The following is a 20,106-nucleotide window of genomic DNA, read 5'->3' as shown; positions in this document are numbered from 1 at the left end:
CCGCCAATAGTTTCATATATAATTATAAAATTAGGCCAAACGTTAGCGAAAACGTAACATTGTGGTCGCCAGTTGTGCATTAAATAGTAGTGCTAAAAAATGAAACTGGTTGTTCAAATATGTTTCAATACACATGTGCATATAATATAAGAGAGTACCATTTTAAACGGTTTATAAAATAAAAATGGAGCTGAATGTATCTAATGTGTGATATGTCTGCAATCGAAATGGTCTGGCTAGTTCAAAAAATCGTTTGCTGTTCCTTTTTATATTTTCATTCTTTACATTTTTTGGAAAGCTTTGTTTTTGCTTTTAGCTATAGGTGGATGACTAACAGGAATTTGCTAACAACAAAAAATTTATCCTCGTAAATAAAATTAAACAACAATAATCTCTGTTCATGTTATTATTTAATGGTTGCTAAAAGTTTCCCTTCAGATTTTTTAGTAACCGGCCCTTTTCCAAAAATTTAGAGACATTCCACAGTCCTCGAGGATAAAACACCTCCTTTATAGAAGACATTATGATATTATTCAATATTTTTAGAAGCGAGTTTCTGCTGCATGCGATAACATAATACACATGCCTTTTGTTGCCTTCGATCGGTAGGAGAAAAGGTTTAAAACAATAACGAGGCAATTGAGGAATCTTATTTAATATCCCCACCAAATTATGTTAATTCAGACAACATTTATATAAAACCGACTTAAATCCAAACAATGATTTTTGCGCATGAATCATGATCTATGCCAGTTTTTTGAAAAAAAAAATTGGATCTATAATAGTTTTAGCTGGTTCTCACAATGTTTATACACAATCAAAGAGAATCGAAGAACCTTTTGAATACGGATACCAAATGGGTTATAGCCGGGTGTCTGTATATTTTGAAGGTGTCTGCACTAGTGCGTTTAAATAAATTCTATTTCACTTCTCTGGCGTTCAGAGGTGCCCATATCATGAGAGCTGTCAGCAAAGATTCCTCTTTTAATAGAAAATAATAACGTTTGCATAAAAACGTTTACCTCGTTTTCCAAAAAAAAAAAGAAACTTTGTTTCACTGTACATTAGTTACTGACTCCCATTTATAGACTTCGAGTACTCCCATTTGGTAAGCACACCAGTACGCGAGCACGCAAGCACGCACGTCACGCGCGAAGAAACAGGGAGACATGCCCGGCATGATGTAAATTTCTCGCGCGAGCGTACTGGAACCCCCCCCCCCCCCCCTCGACTCACAACCTCGTTCCCAGAGTCCTCTCTCTACCTTCTCGGGAGGGGGGGAGGGGGAGTTAATAGGAAAGTTTCATAGGACCCTGGGAAGCGAGGTTTGCCTACGACCCAACCTGAGAAAACAAGGAAAACGATACCCACTACTCTCCGTGAAATTACTTCTACTTTCACAAATTCAACAACGACGCATTACATTTGCTTGCTGCCGCAACAGCACAAGCGCGTAAATGACCTGTGCTTTGAGTCTATTTGCGCTGTTCTGATTGACGAAATAAAATGTTTCACAACTCAAACTACTGATCTGTGATATCGTAGATGTTGCACAAAAGCCTAGAAGAGGATGTCAAGATTGTTGAGTGATAAATAGACAATGTGGATCTCAGCTGTTTCTCTTAAACAAATATACTAAAATCCAATAGCAAAATTAATGGCCAAGATAATGAGTCTGTTAGCAAACACAAACACATAAATGGCACGGAACTCTAACATTCGTGATCACGTGATACAGTTGGTGTACAAAGGTCTACCAAAGACTTTCCTAATGATTGTAGAACGAGAGTGAAAATCCAAACTGGAAACAATAAAAAGAGCAAACCTAGCTTGGCTAAGTTGTGACTTGTTTTCAAAGTCAGTAAAACATTTTGCATTCTTTTTTCGTGATTTCGTGATTTCGTGATCATGTACGACATCAGCAAAGCTAGAAGATGACATCCCGTTTGACAAATAAATGGAGCTAAACGGCAAATCATTCTAGCCAACGCCATTGCCGACAAGAAGAAAACAGATAAAATGTAAGACGCTAGTGCATTTGTTGGTGTCATAAAACTGGCTAAAAAAGACTAAAAATATTTTCATAAGTGAAAAATATTATAAGTCGAGAATCGTGATAAACTTTTGAGAACAAGTTTGTTTGACAAATATAGACTGTGTGTAGCCAGGTTTATAAACACGGCCTATTTTGAAAGTCATCGTTAAAAGCAACTAAGCAGGCTCAAATTTGATTGGTAAACACAGGCGCAAGTTTCAAGTCAAAGACGATTCGTCAAAAAGAGGTTTTAAAGAGGTCTAACAAATTTATCGCTGAAAGTATGACAATTGGCTATTAAAGTTACCTGTGAAAGGGCAAAGGTTGATTTTTATTTTCCTCTTAATTGGCGTTCTCTACAGTGCATTTATGCTTGAAATTGCGAGAAATATAAAGGAATGTAGTAAATTGTTAAAAAATCAAATCTCACACAGAAACGTTTTCAAGAATTTCTTTAATAAGGAAGAATAAAAAATCTAGTCTCACTTCTTCTTGGGCCTATATTGGACCTAACGTCTTTTGTTGTTTATCTTTAGTTCAGGTGTAATCTCGCACCGACAATCTGTCGAGATTGTCTTCTGTCTGGCTTTTTCTGAAAAAAGTGCATGTGACAAAAAAAAAAAATTGAAGAATGATTGGTTTTATGCCATTGGACAGATCTAAAACGAAATACGAGTCGTTCTAGCGAACAAAATCGATCACTGTTTAGGGAAGGAACTCATTCAGCTTTGAACAGCGAGAAGTAAGTATAGTTTCGTTTTTTCTGTTGCTTTTAAAATCGTGTTACTCAATGCTACATCTAACGTGCTCTAAATCCTGTTTTTTTTTGTGTTTTAGCTTTTGCTTTTGTTAATTCTTACAACCCAGGCGCTGAATTCTTGGAAAGGTAAGCTATATACATATCTATTCAAAGTTTTTTTATTTTTTATTTTTTTACATTTCCAACTAAAAATTCTATAAGGCTGGGAAAACGCCCCCTCTTTACCTGAAGCAGATATAGGCAGTTGGGGAAGTAATAGACAACTAAGAGGTTAGTTTTTACGGATATCTAATTCAGTGTTAAGTGATTAATAATTCTCTTTACTTAAAATAAATTAATCATATCCGTTTGAGGAGTGTTTTTGGTTTAATTAGGGATTTATAAACTTAGGTACTTCTTCTCGATATTTTCAAAGAAAAATGAAATAAGTCCTTTCCACATTCTTTTAAGAGGTCAGAAAATTTTACTCTAACCGTTGATTTGGATGTTAATGGCTAAACGAAAAGAAAAATATATACTTTTATATTTATTTTTGAGTACTCTTTTGAGATCAAGGACTTTATGGACTACCTTACGATATCTTCAGTTACTATATTCGAAGTTAGCGAATTCTGGGCGCGACTGGTTAACATACTTAGAAATTTCCTCCTTTCGCGTTTTCAAATTTTGTTATTTTTGCATAGTTCTTTATGTTGTTTTATCTACAGACGTTCGTACCACGCGAAGAATTATGGACTTCAAGTTGATTTTGAGTGTTATGATGTTGTTAGCACTCCCGTTCAGTGCAGAGTTAGCTGGTAAGAGTTCGTTATTCAATTCTCAGTTTCCCCCCCAATAGACAGCGAGCAGTTTTTTCCTTTTCCTAAATAGCGTGCGACGAGAAAACGCAAAAAAAAAAAAAAAAAAAAAAAAAAAAAAAAAAAAAAAAAAAAAAAAAATAAACCCAACAACTCTTGGACGCGCATAAATTGCATTTTGGAAACAAAACCGACTGTCCGCGATCTACTTAGCTTAAAACTATCAAATCCTTTCAAAATCGCGTATGAATATTTCTCATGCAGGTTAAAACAGGCTGTGGAATTAGGTGTCGTATTCAAACCCCCCCAAAAACCAGTCCTCATACGGCGCTTATTTTCACAGCTTTTACGCGCTAAGCAATAAAAAATTACGTTTTTGGAATTGCGAAAATCCCTTTCGTGATGTGGCGCAGTGTGAAAATTAACAGACGAAGAAGTATGTACCCTGGGTGTGTTAGCTCAATTCAGTCAGGAAAACGTTTAATGAAGGCGGGGGTCGTGAAAGTTCGGAAAATGAAACTTCTATAAAACAAGTCATCAGAGAATCACGTAATTGAGAATGCTGAGGTTAATTTTTAAATATTTCATGTAATATAAGTGTTTCATCGGGCTATCCAAACACCGAGAAGAGAGCTGAAAATACAACGCATAGCGGAGTGCTTTTGATGAAATTCGAGGTAATTTAAAAGCTAAATTTAAAAGACTGGCTATCAAAACCTCCTTCACGGTTATGATTTTGACTTTGCTTAAACTTGATGAATTTAGTTAATTAACGAGTTTGAGAATCTTATTTTCCGTTCCTTTTAGATTCCTGGCTCAAACTGAATTTCCACGCAGTATGTTTTGGTGCGAAGAACAGCCAGTATGGCAGTTTCAACGTTCCTTATGGTGGCAAGATTGCAGGCTTTAAATTGGTGCGCCAGAGTGGTTACGTGTCATGTACCTCTGCCAGTGTCCACCACTTATCTTTCTGGGGCTGTGGTACCTATGCCCCCTTACAAAATCAGGTGAATGTTGTCATAACAACATCTACCAATCAGATCATTTTGCCTCTGAGTCAGTTCATTCAAGGTAGCGGTGCAGCTGGAAAGTGGTCTGAGATTCCCGGATATAACTCCATGTCCCCTGAGATTGTCCTGCCGTTTTTCTCCCCTTATACGGTGAGCCTGGGTCAGCAGCTCCGCCTCTGGTATGGTGAAGATTTGGTGGCTTATCACGAAGGTGACAATGTAGGAAGAGTCTGCTGCGATGTTTACGCTCTCTACGTCGACTGAAAAGCCCTGGCAGGTTTACCACTACAGGCTAGCTTCAAGCCCAGATTCTTCGATTTCGTTTTTTTTTTTGTCGTTTGCTTCCAAGTTAAAAAAGTAATTAAGGACTTGATACATAGAACGCATATATTTTTCAAGACTACGTACGCAGTTTAGTCAGTTTAAAACGGGGATGGAGAAAAATTTAAAAATCTCACTTTTCGGATAATAAGAATAAAATAAATGAAAGGTTAGATTTAGAAAAAACTGCAAAAAGTGTTTTTTGTTTGAAACTTATTAATCGTACTTCATGGCAATACTTTAGACCATATCAAGGGCATAAATACATTTATACCATCCATAGATACAGCCAATCAGAATACAGGACCCGGTTTCCCCACCTTCCCATGTGCGCTGCGACTGTATTATGACGAATTTAGTGCGTATTTTCTTGGCATGGTTTTCACACACTTCTCGTGTTCTTTCCACTGTCCTTTTCTCTCCCTCGCCTAAGGCTCGTGTGTATCGAGAATACAAGTCTCGTGGGATTCCATGTTACCACTCCGTTGCATAACTAGTATATTTGTAAATTTGCGCAAATAACGACAATAAAGTAAGAACATGAAAGGAAAGAGTGTTTTTAGATATTTGTGACTTTCTTCTTACTTGCATTTATTGCTTGCTTCTTGTGTGTCTCCATCGTGTTGTTGTGATGATGATGATGATGATGATGATGATGATGATGTCAATTGATTGAACTACCCGACGTACCATCATTCATCGATCGATACAGTGATTTCGATTACGATCGGTGAAACCGTATAACGAATCACTAAAAACGATCAAAAATGAGCCAGGACGTTTAAGGGTTGGGTACGAAAGGTGAAAACAGGATATAAAAGTCGTACACGCGCCCGCGGACTTTCCAAGCCACGCCGAACTACTGCCTGTTCGTAAGGTCAAACTTTTTTTGGAGTTTTCTATTTTTGTATCTTCAAAATAATAGTATCATTTGACGTATCATTAATATTCCTTGAAATTTCCGCCGATCTCATTTACATATCGTCGCCTTTATATTTTGAGAAGCTACAACACGCTTAAACGTTGGAAATCAAACTTCTAATATCTTTCCTTTCGGACACTTTTTTATTAGAAATATCTTTAACAATGCATCTATTTGCGATTTAAAATCGCTTATAATAAAAGGTTAGGGAAACTCTCAAAATTGAATTCAGTGCTCTGTTGTTAAACTCGATTACCCGAAAGTGAAAGAATCTAGGATGAAAACTAGCTATATAAACCATTAAGATTTTGAGATAATATTTGGGATAATAAAGATTCATAAACCTAAGGCTCTATCTAGATTTACGTGTTCGTATACGAGGAACGAAACTTTCCTCTGGAAACCATTTAAAGGGGTCTTTATATATGATACAAAATTTCGATTAGTGACTTCATTAAATAGGCTTCAAGTTAATGATGATTCGGAAAAATTATCATATTCGTTCGAGTTCTCTAAATCGTTTAGACGAACTGTCGCATTATTGATAACATCTCGTCGTATTTTCCAGTAAGGCGGGCAGGAATTGCCGTAGATCTCTACCTGGGTATGACCCTCGGCGGTGACCAGTCCTAGAGCAAAGTATTCGTCCAGAAAACTTGCGTGTTCCAAATAGTAACGAAACAAGACTTCCGTCGTTTCCGCGTCAGAAATGACAAAGAAATAAAGTTTAACAATGCTGTCATCATCTTCTTGTATCATTACCGGCTTAAAATATTGCCCACCAGTCAATAAATACGATCCCAATTCAGTTATTTCCCTGCCAAAAGCGTTTATCCGTGCAGATTCGAAAAATTCATCTCCTAAGACATTTTTCAGTCGCATAACTTCTTTCACAATTCTCTCCGCCTCGCTGTGTTTGCGTTCCTTCGTTAAGCGACTCATTTCCATAGTAGCGGCGTTCAGAAGGCCAATAATCTTCAACCGGTAGTTTTCAAGTTCTGTTTTTGACTTCAATCGGCGTACTTTTTCTCTCAAGCTCTGAGCGTGCTCCAGTTTAAGCAAAAGTGTTTCCAATCTGGGGTCGGTTGACTTATAAAACTGATCCCGGCCCTGCTTTGGCGGCAAGACTTGATCTTCGCGTTGACTCTCTGATCTTGAAGCTTCTTCAAGTAGTGGAGTACTGTCAAGATCTAATTCATCGTCTGTTTCCGTCGATTCTTTGGTTGGAAAGCACCCCATTTTTTCTATTTCTATGCTGCAGCTGTAAATTTCTCGCGGGCTTTTATGGTTTAATGCATCGTCTGACTTGAAACCGGCCGCTAAGTTGCAACATATTCAGTGTAATTGACGTTTCAAAGGAAGTTAAATGTGAATCGATGCGTAAATGAACGTAACGAAATGCAAATATGCACATAAACAAGCGAAAACAATGGTTTGCACGTCCCTTGAGCCTTCATTGACAATAGATTGTTTGATCTTTGCAGTAAATAGAAAGTTCATACCTTTTCATACTTCCGGTTCGAAAAGAAAAAAATGGCGTTGCTCACGATTTTTGTTTTTGCTAAGAATTGAAAAAAGGCCTTAACAGATCAGAATCACTTTAGCTATTTTTGTATTCGCCTCTTCTTAACAACATAGTCTACAACGATTTGCTCCGCCTTCCGACGGCAAAAATACAATAATTCCCTCTTTCATTACATCGCTCTATTTTAGGTGATCGATTCTGTTGAATATACAAACGGGGCGCCTAATTAAATTGAATAATGAAACTCTTTACAAACGTATGACGCAAAACGATCGAAAATACAAAAGAATTATTTAAAAGCAAGCGGGGAGTATGAATGATTATAAAGGACAAAAATTTTGAACGGGCTGGCAGAAATCAAGGGCAACTAGATCTGAAAATGATCTAATGATCGCGATCTTATAATGCAAGCAAATATATATTTTTCCTTATAACATAAGGCTCGCGTGTTTCGGATTTTAGTTGACTTTCAGGAGGTTGAATATCGTAGCAGTTGTGACGTCATAAGATTACTTTTAGTATGCAACCGATAGTGGAGTTTACAAAATGAGTCCGTTTAAAAAGTCGAATGTCATCTTCAGAATCTTTCGGACGAAAAAGGTTCCGGTTTGTAGTTTTCCAGCATTCCAAGAAAGAAAGTTGGTAGGAAACAACGCTTGACAATCGCGAGGTTTGTCTGGGGATGAGAAAGGAAAGACGCACCAGTAGATTACCCTTCCACCCCAACCCGTGAAAACGGAACCTTAAAGATGAATTCCAGTCCGTACTGCGCAATCTCGGCTGCAATGTTTATGTGAGCCCACATGCGAAGGAATGTTTACAAGCGAGACTAAAAATTCCGCGACAAACTTACCCTTTTCTTCATAATTAACGCGATATCCTTGCAGAAAAAAAAAAAAAGAGTAGAGGAACCTTGACGCTATTTCAAACCGAAGTTTCAGCTCATCGGAAATTCTTGAACGAAACGAACTGTAATGGCGGACTAAAGAACTTCATGTATGCTGTCACCGAAGTGTAACGTTTCAACAAATTCAAAACAAAAACGAAAACAAACCCCGAGTCTGCGCAGTACGGACTGGAAATCAGCTTTAAGCCTGGTTTAATTTTCACTATCACGCAAAAAGGACAAATCTTGACCCTTGTGCTTGCCGTAAGCACAATCACAAGCATCAAAACGCAATGCACTTGTGCTTTTGCTTGTGTCGAAGCCGTTTTCACGGTGAAATAAGAGCTTTTATCCTTGAGCTTGTGCTTGCGTCGCTAGTGAAAACAAGGCTTTACTAAGCGATTGCGCTTGCATATTTCATATTTCCATGCTTAGGGTGAGGGGGCAAATTGTAATTTCAAAATCAATTTTTAACTTCAGAAAAGAAATCAAATTTCTTGCTTTATTAGTGCGTTTTTTTTTTACTCTTTTTTTGTTCAGCCCTACTTCATCCTCCAAATATAAAAGTTAAATTTTTGCTAGCGATTTTTAACCTTGTAGTGATGTTTTTTCATAAACGAAATTGTTCGTATTGACAACTGCTGTGCGAACTTCTTACTGATCATAAGAACTGAAGTGAAATATGTTTAGCTGTTAATTTTTCTCCTCAGGAGATGTTCTGTAGTATTCTTTTGGAAGAAAGTTTGTAAAATAATGCGCTAAAAATGAAGGAGAGTGTTAGAGCCCGGCAAAGAAAAACTTATGATTTCACTGGTGGCTGAGGTATGCGACAATGGATAAGAGACATAAAAAATAAAAAACAAGCAAAATTTGACGAGACGTTTGTTTACAAGTAAAAATTTTTATTCTTCATTGGAAAACTGTGAATTGCGACTTGGCAAGACACAAACTTTCACAATACGATACGAGATTACAACAAATCTTAGGTTTAACAGTCGCTACTCGTGACTATCACATTAAATGTGCTTGAATTAAGAAAGTTGAACGCATCTTGCGGTGAACACTTCCAAAACGGAAGTGCATTTCACTCAAGTACGCTGGCACCTGAGGGACAAAAATGAAAAAATATCATTAACATTAATAATTAACACAAGCAAACCACATTTCAGTACTTGCGATAACTTTGAATGGTCTCAGTTCCTAGCGCTTTTTTCCTGGCATTCGAATCCAACATGGCGGCCAGTGAGACTCCGCCATCTTGGATTTAAATGACTGAGGAGTTTGTTTATAACCAGATTGAGCAGAGATTACACAGGAGCCCATTACTAATAATGGGCTCCTGGATTACAGTTGTACTTTTTAGAGAACTGTTTGAAAAAGTCAGGCTGACTTTTTCAAGTTCTGCCCTTGTGGCCTGGAAAAACAGCTCTGAAAAACTAATAACGGCTCCCCTATTCCCTTAACAACAATTTACTTTATATCTTCATCTTGATGTTCATGTACGAGCGAGAGTACTTCGCCAATTATAGTACTTTTTACTGAGAAAAAGAAAAAATCCCGTAACAGTGTCCCTTTAAAGGAACTATATCACGGATTTTAACTGATTTTTGAGCCGCCAAAATTTATATTTGTGTCGCAGGAAACCCAACAATGATAGTCTATGTTTATTAAAAATTACTATATTAAAGCAATGAAACTGTTAACGGGCATCTTTGGCTGCGAATGGCTCGGATGGAAACGGATTGCAATTTGAAAAAGTTAGGCAAACGTTTTCAAATTGTTTTGCGCGACTTCGAAATATCGGTATTTATAGACGTACCTTGATTTCTATCCACAAATTAAGGTTATATATTCCAACCTTTAGATATTCAAAGATGTTTATTTAGGGTTTAGTTGCCTACCAATAATTTCAGAACAGTTAAGATCAAAAACCTGCGAAATCCCCGTGACATAGTCCCTTTAAAGGGACTGTGTCACGGCTGAGTGCAGTTTATTTACTTATTTAGTTTTGCCAAATACTCACAAGAAATCCTTATGTTTGCAAAGGAATTACTTCTCTGGATCTAAATGAGAAAACCATAGCTTCAATAGGCCCGGATTTCTGGGTGAAATCAAATTTGTCTCTCGGGCGTTATAATTTAAAGTAAAAAGCAAACAAGATTAACTTTGAAAACTGTTCAGCCCAACTATTTTTCAAAAACTCATATCGCAATCCGTTTCAATCTTCGTCAGTTTTGGCCATCCGCACGATCTTTTGTATTTAGTGTGTAATTGAAATGGTCCTTCACTGTTTTAAGTGGTTAGTTTTATACTTAACTGAATTTGATGGTAATTTTCCCATGACTAAATTTAGCTAAAATCTGTGATACAGTCTCTTAAAGCAGTCGTTTGCTATTCAACCCAAATAGAATGAATGCGCGTTAATTAAGAGTGTTGCTGCCTTGTACCTTTACACACAGTTGCTACTAGTGCATCGTCCAGAGGTTCCACAGCCCCAGCCGTAACAATAATCATTCCTATATTTACAGGTGCAACCTGGTCCCAGAGAAGCACAGTGTGGGCAGATGCTGGCTGTAGAATGAACACAGAACACCGGATATCAACTATAGCGAACCGCAAAAACTAAGAAAACTACCCCCTCCCCCCTCCTCTACCTCCCAAAAATAAGCCTCCACCAAAAATAGGTCCACCAAATTTCAGGCGGAAATATCCTAATTCGGGAATTAAAGCCCTACCAAATATATGTCTGTTAACCCACTTGAAAGAAAACCCGTCAACTACTTATAATAACCAAGAGAAAAATAGAGCATCACGTTATTGACAAATCTTTCAAACTGGTCCTACGAAAATGAGATTCCTCCCCGTTTCATTTATGACATTGAGAGAATAGCTTATGACGTCACTCCCATTAATGTATTCAATCTATTAAAGTAAGGACAAAAAACATCCCTTCCCTACTACTGCTATGACTGTGTGGCAAGCGAGACATGGAGGTGTGTGTGTGTGTGGTGTGGGGGGGATAGGGGGATAGGGGAGTTCGAGAAAGGATTGCAAAAAGAGAATTCACAACACAGTCAAATGTGGGTGCAGTAAAAGGCATTCACGACTCCTACGTTCGCGACACTTGTACATTTGCTGTTCACTATTATATCCGGTCTTCTGACCTAACTGTTTTTCACGTTGTTTCTAAAGGACACATCACCTGTACAATTAAAATACGTATTTTAGTTGGGAGGTATCAACTTTCACCCTCGCGTCCAATCGACTTGTCCAATCTCTGTGGCATGTGCACTAACTCGAGGAGTTATTACTCCCTGGAGATTTAATTTGTAACTTACGTTCACCGCGTTTCCACACAGATCCATCCATTTTAATTTCTGAAAATAAGAAGGTGAAATATATTTTTTAGTTTAATAACAAAATTAAAAAAACAACATTGGACTGCTCATCCATCATGGTAATTATAATAATTACGTTACGTATATTTAAACAAAGAACTCGGCAAAATATATTGATCGCATGAAACAAAAACATTAGAATTTTAGAAAAATATATTGATCGCATGAAACAAACACATTAAAATTTTAGAGAATATTGAGAAACGCGCATTGCAGATACAGACGACCTTCCTACGAAACGATATTTTGTAACCTAAGCGACCGGCTTCCTTAAGGCGGGCCTTTTTGTATGGAAACAGCTCTCTCTGGTAGCAGTTTAGCTTGCCCCCACTACACTCTCTTGATTGACTGAGATTGTTAACTTCATGTATAATCATTAAAATTACCTGTGACATCGCTTAAATCTTCCTTGAGGATCCTACGTTCGTCAGCTGAGAACAAAAATTAAGAACATAAAAATAAACGAAGTTAGTAACTGGACATGAACGCTGTACCGCGTGCACTGAAGGCTGGAGATTTTATATAGATCTAAAATGTGGAAATATAGTAAAAGGGTTAACCTTCGCAGCTGTGGCAATTTCTGTACTCCAAAAAAGAAAAAACCTAAAACTGATACAAATCAAAACAAAAAAATAGCGACAAACAGTGCGCATAGGAATGGATATTCTTGCATTTGTTTGCCTTATAAACAGCCTAGCTAAGTAAGAAAAAAGCACGCGGAAATATTACGATAATGTATTTATAGGACACCGCCTAGCACGCGTTCGAATATTAAAAAGAAAGCAAACAATACCAAAAACAGCGGCGAAAAATCATGACTACACTTCTTGTAAGTTCGCAGGGAGCGATGATGATGATAGTTTTTATTGCAAAGTACCAAAAAACACAATTGTCTTTCTCAAAACGATAACAAAACGAAAACGAAAAAAGTGACAAGCTAAACAAGGATTACATTCTTACGTCAGTGCACCGCAAAAACTGAAGTTAAAAAAAAGCGCGCGAAACTATCTTGTTAAAATCCATATCGTATCTATAACTCTCGTTTTTGATTGGTTCTGCGCGCCTTTGTCGCGTCGCGCGCGCCGGGGTGTCCCGTTCCGGCCTCGGCCTTGCACCTCCTCGCGCGTCTCACGCGCATTTGTGGTTCTTTCTTGCTGTTTTCCTGCTTTTCTCCATTGCATTGCTTTCTCGTTCTCCTTCCTCCTCGAATTTGTTTTTCGATTAATTAGTATGACCTCGTTCGTACAATTCAGGGTATCGAGCTCGATTCCCTTCTCCACTCATCCAATTACTATTACTTATCAAAAAACGCGCGCTAATCTCATGATAATGTGTTTGTAGAAAAACACCAAAATGGCGCGCACAAATCTCATGATAATATGGTAAAAGCAAACCATAAAATGCCCTGTAACAATTTGTTAGTAAGCCATCAAAAAAGCGCGCGCAAATCTCGTCAGTAATAATTTTAGTAGGAAACTATCCACAAAGGCGCACAAATTTGAAGAAAATATTGTTATACCTAACCGCGCAAAAAATGATACTTGCCTCAAAGCTTGCAGTTGCTAAAAATACAAGGAGAACAGTTATAATTGCACAGAAATAATATGGTTATATAGCAAAACATAGTAAAATATAGAGACCTTTTTAAGTATCTGACTAATGGAAAAGCGCGCTCAACTTTTTTAGCAATTCGAAGTTGCAAAAATCCTAACAGTTTTTGTACTCACCAAAAATCTTCTGGCCTTAGATTTTAGTACATGTTTAAGGAGAGCTGGGCTTAAACAAAGTACATCTAAACTAGAACTGTTCAAATTGACTTTAGAACTCGAGTTAGTTTACTGGAAATTACACAACTTTCGTACGCGGTCCGCCCGCCCCATAGATGATCCGCGCACTCTTTTTAACGCTACGACTGAAAGAAAAACAGCACTGAAAATTAAGCTTCCTCACCTTCGTCACGTCGCGGAAATGGTACCCTGGCAGCCGAGAAAACGGCAACAAATAAAATCAGAAAAACGATGGAAGAATTCATCATTTATAGACAACTTTGTAATCAGTTGATTTGCTTGATTCTGGACTCGAACCCGCAGCCAAGCTGAGATGCTTCGTGCAAGGGTCGACGTATCAACTGAAGCTTGCTTCTTAGCTCTGCTATACTTATATATGCATTTTGACAAGAGACTGTGGCCATTGTTCAAATTCAACAGATTAAAACTAATCCCAAACCAATTTATAGCGGAGCTCGCACGGCGCCGAAGGCGCCGAAGGCGGAGCCCCATTGGTTCATGCGGACAAAGCAGATAAACTGAAACCCGTCAAGCCGAAAAAGTTTGGTAGTCACGTGACCTTCCGTCCGTCCGTCCGTCCGTCCGTCCGTCCGCCCTGATTAGGACTGGGGACGAGTTTGTCTTCCGGGGAGCCCGCGTTTGTTGGTGGGAAAATGTAGTAGGCAAAGATTTTCAATTTTTAATTTTGCAAAGAAGCTTTCAAAACGACTTCAGTCTCTAGATTCAATACGTTTATTCAGCCGGTCTGAAGTTTCAAACACGAGAAAAACTTATTTTTTCTAATCTCTTGTTGTGTCGATGTTGACAAACGAGAGTAGAGCGAATTGAACTTCGGGGAGAAAAGCGATCCGCGACGTGAATAGTAGCGAACAACAACGACAAAGAGAGCATGAAAGAACCCAGCAAAAGAGCTGAAAAGAGGCAACGAAGTAGCGAGGAGCATCGCGAGAGAGAAAAACAAAGAGAGTTCAGAAAAAAAAACGAGCGACGTTTTGGAGAATGTGAGTATTAAAAGTTAAGTTATAAAATAATAGGCTTATTCATTTATGGAAAATTTGTCTTGTCAACGTTCTTACTTCGGAGTTTAGAATTTTCAAAGTAAATGATTAATCAGCACCATATGCTAGCATTTTTCAACTGACTAGTAGGCATTCGCTTCTCAAATGTCGAGGATTTTGCCTGGTTACTTTCCCTTAGCTTGCTGAACTGTTTGTAGTTTAGTTAAATCGAGAAACAGGTCTCTTCTCAAATTTGGTGTTTCCGGAAAGAGGTAGATTGATTTGCGTTTCACAATGTAAATAGTTTACTTAGAAATGTTTTTATCGATGAAATGTCACCCAAAGTACATGTATTTGGACTCTAATTCCAGTTTCATTGGTACTGTCTGAGAACTACTTTCGTCTTCATTTTTTCAAGAGCCATTACAATGTAAACATAGGATAGCAAATACACAACAGACAAGTTATTCACTCTACATTACTGAAGCTTATGAAGTAATTCAAGCTGATGTCAAGGGTTAGATTTCCATGGTTAAATTCTAAAAGTGGCAGGAGTTGCCCAATGTACAGATATCAAAACAATTAAAATTCATTAGATGATAATTTGTGCTTTTTTGTGTAAAGTATGGCACATACGCAGTGTAAAAACAATTGTAGAGTTTTCTGTTTGTTTTGGAGCCATTGTTTTCCTCTAAGAGAATACCAACAAGAAAGAACAGCATGACCTTTGTAATTTAAAAATGAAACTTATTCAACCCCTTGGGAACTGAGGGATTTTAATTTAGTCTTTAATACATATTCTAAAATGACTTGTGCATCTCATTTTATCTCTAATGTACCTGTTCATTTATGCATGCAACTGACAACATGGACAAACTAACACTGGGTAGTGTCTGTATTTGAAAAATCCAGTCAACCCCATGGGATAGCTTAGGAGAACATTTCATACCTAAGGCATTACCTTCTTGTTTTTTTGTTGTTGTTTTTTTTTTGGGGGGGGGGGGGGTGCTGCCCAAGAAAATTTTACAAATTTTGGCCTTTTCGAGTGCATTTCCCACATTCTGACACCAACATATAAAAACATTTTGAGGGCATTGACATTCAGTTATTTTATCTGAATAAAAAGCAGTGTTTTCAGGAGAAAAAATACATGCACCATATGTGTTTATTTGGTGCGAACAGGTGTAATGTTTTTGCGAGTTAAAAGGGGAGGCGAAAGACGGGGCGTAATAGTATATTAAGGCTATTTTTTATCGTTGTAATTTTTTTTTTAACACTCATACATATGCATATTGCACAATAGCCTGTGGCATGGCTTGGATGTACATGTACCATAGCTAGTTTTAAATAAATGTAATGTGTTGTGACTTTTTTAGATATAAAACATAACTTTATTTGTTGACAACAAGCTACTTAAAATAAACTAAATACATTATGCTACTTAGAACAGAAGAAGATAATTACATTTCCTTAATAAGAATAAGTTAACAGTAAAAATTATTGTTGCCTTGCAATTCTGCCTCTATTGAGGAATTTAGTACACAATTTACATGTAAAAGCAAATGTAAATAAACTGTTATCATTGCTCAAGAAAAGAGGGGACAGGGGAGGGGTTTGAGGGCAAAAACCTAACAAGATCTGCTACCTGACCCGACAAATTACTGGAATTAATACTTGTAATGATTTTGTGGGAGAAGTGCAAATTGACCTGTTTATCTTGTTGTGGTACTAGGCAAATGTAGAAAGAAAACCTGAATTCAGCTGAAATTTCTCATAAAAGCAAAGACTTACTAAACTTTTAGAGCTGCTAAGGCTAGAAAAGACAGCTGGGCTTGTTGATGTGCCCGCAAAGTGTCTCTTAGCTACATCCCTGATAAAAGTTTTGGGGAGAATATGCAAGCCTTTATGAAGTTAATCAGACAGTGCTTTCAGCAGCACCTGTCAGAGAGTAACATAAGAGTCTTAAGATACCTCATTTTGAAGGGAACTCATGAATTTTAGCCAGTGGCTCACCAAAACACTCACCAAAGCCCTGACATGTGCCGGGTCTTATAAAAAGCACTAATAATGTTTTCAGTAGGTTGAAAGCAGTTGTGCTGATATACTCACTGTGAAAGGATTTTTTTTTGGTTCTGAACATATCCCTCAACACAGTCCCTGGCCCAGCCAAAAATTGGAAAAATATTTCCCTATACATTGTATCTGTAGATCAGTGTTTTGAATAACTTTGGAATTATAAATATTAATGCCAATGATAATCAACAAAATTTTATCTGTCTTTTTTGCCTTTTTCAGGGTTAACACAAGTACCAGATAGCTGCAGGGACAGGGAGAGATAAATGAACAATCAGATTATTATATTATCTCTTAATTGCATGTACAACTAATACTTAATGTACTTAAATATGGACAGGTGTAATTTTAAAGTTAATGAAAAAAAGCCAGTTGTGGTACAATCATGTATATTTCTTAAAGGATTTCTGATAGCACAACATAAAAATTATCCTTAATTCTCAGTGCTCACACTGTGAAGAACAGTAATAAATGAGAAACACAGTTCATTAATCTCAAAATTCAGTAACATTGTATGTTGCAATACAATAATTAACTGATGAAATATTTATTTTTCCTAGGCAAATTTTGACTTTACCAAAACCAAACTATACACAGCTATAGATTGTATTATGTGTAAATAAGTGAAAGGAGAAAGGAACAATACTCATTTAATTAGGGAAGAAGTGCTATGGTTTTGGGGGACCCTACATGTACATGTATTTGTCAGAATATACAGAATGTCACTATTTTGGCTTGCAGCTAGCTTTTAGTCTGGTGTGCTAGCAGAAAGCTGTTATTTTTGGTATTGGGCAATAATTAACAATTATTCACCGTAGTGGAGATGAATATTGTTGGATATTTACCGAGCCGCGAAGCGGTAAATATCCACCACATTCACCAACGCTGAAGTAAATAATTGTTTTAATATGTACCACACAAGTTGAATAACAAGCAAACAAAGCGATGCACGAAGGCAGTTTGTTTTTCTTAGCTGTAATGAGGTCAAAAGTACTTTGCAAATCACCTCCGAGTTAACCAATCAGCGTGCACGAAAAGCACTACATTGTATTCACTTGTGTTGTATAATTATAATAACTTTTGTCACCGTTCTATGACAAAGGGTGCCCATTTGGGGGGGGGGGGTGGGAAGGGGAGGGGAAGGTGCATGTAAAACTTTCCAGTTGTATGCTATGTGTACAGCTGGAACATACCAGCCAGAACTAGAACAACATTTTCTTTGTTTTATCTCCTCTTTGAGAGTTTAACCTTGGACATACATGTACATGGAGGGGGGGGGGGGGAGTGGATGCCACCCCCCTCCAAACTTTTTTTAAAAAAAATTTTGAATTTAATTTTCGATTAAACGCGCAGGCAAGGCAACGCGCAGGCAAGGCCAGCGCTTATATGAGGGTGTCGTTTATTTCAAATTCAATTTTATTCTTGCTAACAATAGTATGGTAACTGAACATTTGAATTTTAAAAACAGAAAAATGTTTTTAGTGCTCATCTGAAAAGGCTTTAATCAAGGAAAATATTTCTTTTGAGCCTTGGTTCAAACTTGATTACTATTGCATTTGCTTTTTGACTCTATTATTGGAATAAACGCCACATCATGATGCAGCGTGTATTTAAGGGCAGCGTCCATTAATATTTGTGCCCTTATCTGCGGCGATTATTCGAGGGAGGCGTTTAATCGAATAAATACGGTACTCTACAATGCTGAATTTTTCAGTAGTTGTTCATTCATACCTTGCAAAAATTTTCATGTGTTAAATCATATATTCATGATATTTGATGTTGCCATGGCAATGCCATAATTATAATGAGGTCTGGCGAAAAATCGTCATGTTTAACATTTTCTTTTTTATTTTTTTTTATTTTGTTTTTAAACAAAATGGTACGATTTGATTTGTTTTGCATTCCATAAGCATTCTAGCTTGATTTTGCATCAAGATGACAGCTATATTGACGTCACAGCCAACAAAAATTATGTCATCTTGTGGAGTACGCTACGGGCTTTCTACTCAGTGCACAAGTACATGTATTTCACTGCACCTTAATAGGATGAAAACTCTGGGGAGGGTCTCCAAGCCCCCCCCCCCCCCCAACCCCTTATACGATGGCGGGAGTACAGATGATGGTGATGGTCTTGTACAGTTGGATCCCAATAACTCGAACCTTAAGGGAAATCGAAAATGGTTCGAAATATCAGAGGTTTGAGTTAGCGAGGGTAAAATTATTTTAAAAAATTGACCTTAAGGGGAATTCGAAAAGGTTCCAGTTAGTGAGAGGTTAAAGTTTTTGTGAGTTCGAGTTGTCGAGATTCAACTGTACATCCGAGGGTTAAGAAAAGTTACTGCTAATTGATAATCCTTTTTAATTGATCAATTATTTTTCCTCTTATTTGGTGCTGTTGTTCATGGGGAACAATGATGCATATAATATATAAAGATAATAACATGAATAAAAAAATCGGTCTAAAAAAGTATAAAGGGCAAATAACCGGGGAGCTCCGCTTTTAGGCTTGCCTAAATCTATATATTATATTTGCATTACCCGCCAGTTTCATGTACTCAAAGCGCAGAAGTTTCCTGCTTATTTCTTTACATTTGTGTTAGTATCTTCGAGTCTTTTTGTTCTGTTCTTTCGTTTTCAGGGTAAAAATATATCCAATATGGAATTATGTGATAACTTTTGATGCATATTTCTTAGACATGTTAAACAAATTTGCGCGCGAAATGTTATCCGACATAATTATGTATATAATAATGACTGGTCACATTTGACATGCTAATGTTATTGTGGCACAACAATTAATAACAATACCAATAATGTGCATGGACGACAACATTTCATACATGGTATATATAAAGACTGCCTAAAGTTGTTCTTATCCAACGGATTTTTATTCCATTGTCTTTGATGTCATTTTATGTAATAAAACTTTTGCGCGCAAAATCATATCGACATAATTATTCCATAATTACTGATCTTTCTCGACCTTGCTCACTACAACGATCTTCCGGCAGTCTATTTGAGGTTACTCTTTAGAATATGGCTATGGCTTAATACCAATTTTCATAAGAAACGGCTTTATATCCGTACGAAATCTTAGGTGATCCGACGTGATACTATTTTTAACGAGGGTCTTTTTGTCTGAAGCTTGCAGTGACTAAAAATATATTATTAATATACTTATCACAAAACATCAAAATAATTTTTAACCATACGAGGTAAAAAAGGAAAGATATTTAAAGAAAAATAATCTAATTTCCTTTAGATCTGAGGACGTGGTAAAAGACAGTTCCATTTATACACAGAACAACCAAAACTAGAATTTCTTGATTTTCACTTTTAATCTTGAGCTAATTATCTTGATAGTTAATCAAAAACACACAACGTTTCTACGCCATTTGCGCGCTCTTGACGCTATGACTGAGAGAAAAAAGAACGAAGAAGTTTCCTTACCTTCGTCACGACGCGGAAATGGTACTCTGGCGGCCGAGCAAACGGCAACAAATACAATCAGAAATACGACAGAGGTATTCATCATTTATGGGCAATTTTGTATTTAGTTGATTTGCTTGATTCTGGACTCGAACTAGCAGCCAA

At 37.2% G+C, this 20,106-nt stretch overlaps 2 protein-coding genes and 1 long non-coding RNA gene across 4 annotated transcripts; 1 reads left to right on the top strand and 2 right to left on the bottom strand.

The window, feature by feature from the left end:
* Positions 1-1,699: 1,699 nt before the first annotated feature.
* On the top strand, positions 1,700-5,222 carry LOC144644818 (uncharacterized). The gene is made up of 4 exons (XM_078504373.1): positions 1,700-1,777; positions 2,873-2,921; positions 3,503-3,592; positions 4,400-5,222. Exons 1-4 carry the CDS (start codon positions 1,700-1,702, stop codon positions 4,864-4,866), a joined length of 684 nt encoding a protein of 227 aa, XP_078360499.1. The 3' UTR covers positions 4,867-5,222.
* A 510-nt stretch (positions 5,223-5,732) lies between these two features.
* On the bottom strand, positions 5,733-7,512 carry LOC144648367 (uncharacterized). The gene has a single exon (XM_078507952.1). The coding sequence runs from the start codon at positions 7,082-7,084 to the stop codon at positions 6,311-6,313; it is 774 nt and encodes a 257-aa protein (XP_078364078.1). The 5' UTR covers positions 7,085-7,512; the 3' UTR covers positions 5,733-6,310.
* Positions 7,513-9,137: 1,625 nt separating this feature from the next.
* On the bottom strand, positions 9,138-20,106 carry LOC144648355 (uncharacterized). Of its 2 annotated transcripts, XR_013569685.1 has the most exons (6): positions 19,963-20,106; positions 12,041-12,085; positions 11,595-11,633; positions 10,704-10,827; positions 10,280-10,319; positions 9,138-9,360 (listed from the first exon to the last, which is right to left on the bottom strand). It is a non-coding gene; the product is annotated as an uncharacterized LOC144648355 (long non-coding RNA). The 2 variants fall into 2 exon arrangements; XR_013569683.1 differs by lacking the exon at positions 10,280-10,319.

This window comes from Oculina patagonica, chromosome 1 (assembly GCF_052425735.1).
Source record: "Oculina patagonica isolate OP01 chromosome 1, crgOcupat, whole genome shotgun sequence".
Classification (NCBI taxonomy): Eukaryota; Metazoa; Cnidaria; class Anthozoa; order Scleractinia; family Oculinidae; genus Oculina; species Oculina patagonica.
This window is presented reverse-complemented; position numbering and strand designations above follow the sequence as displayed.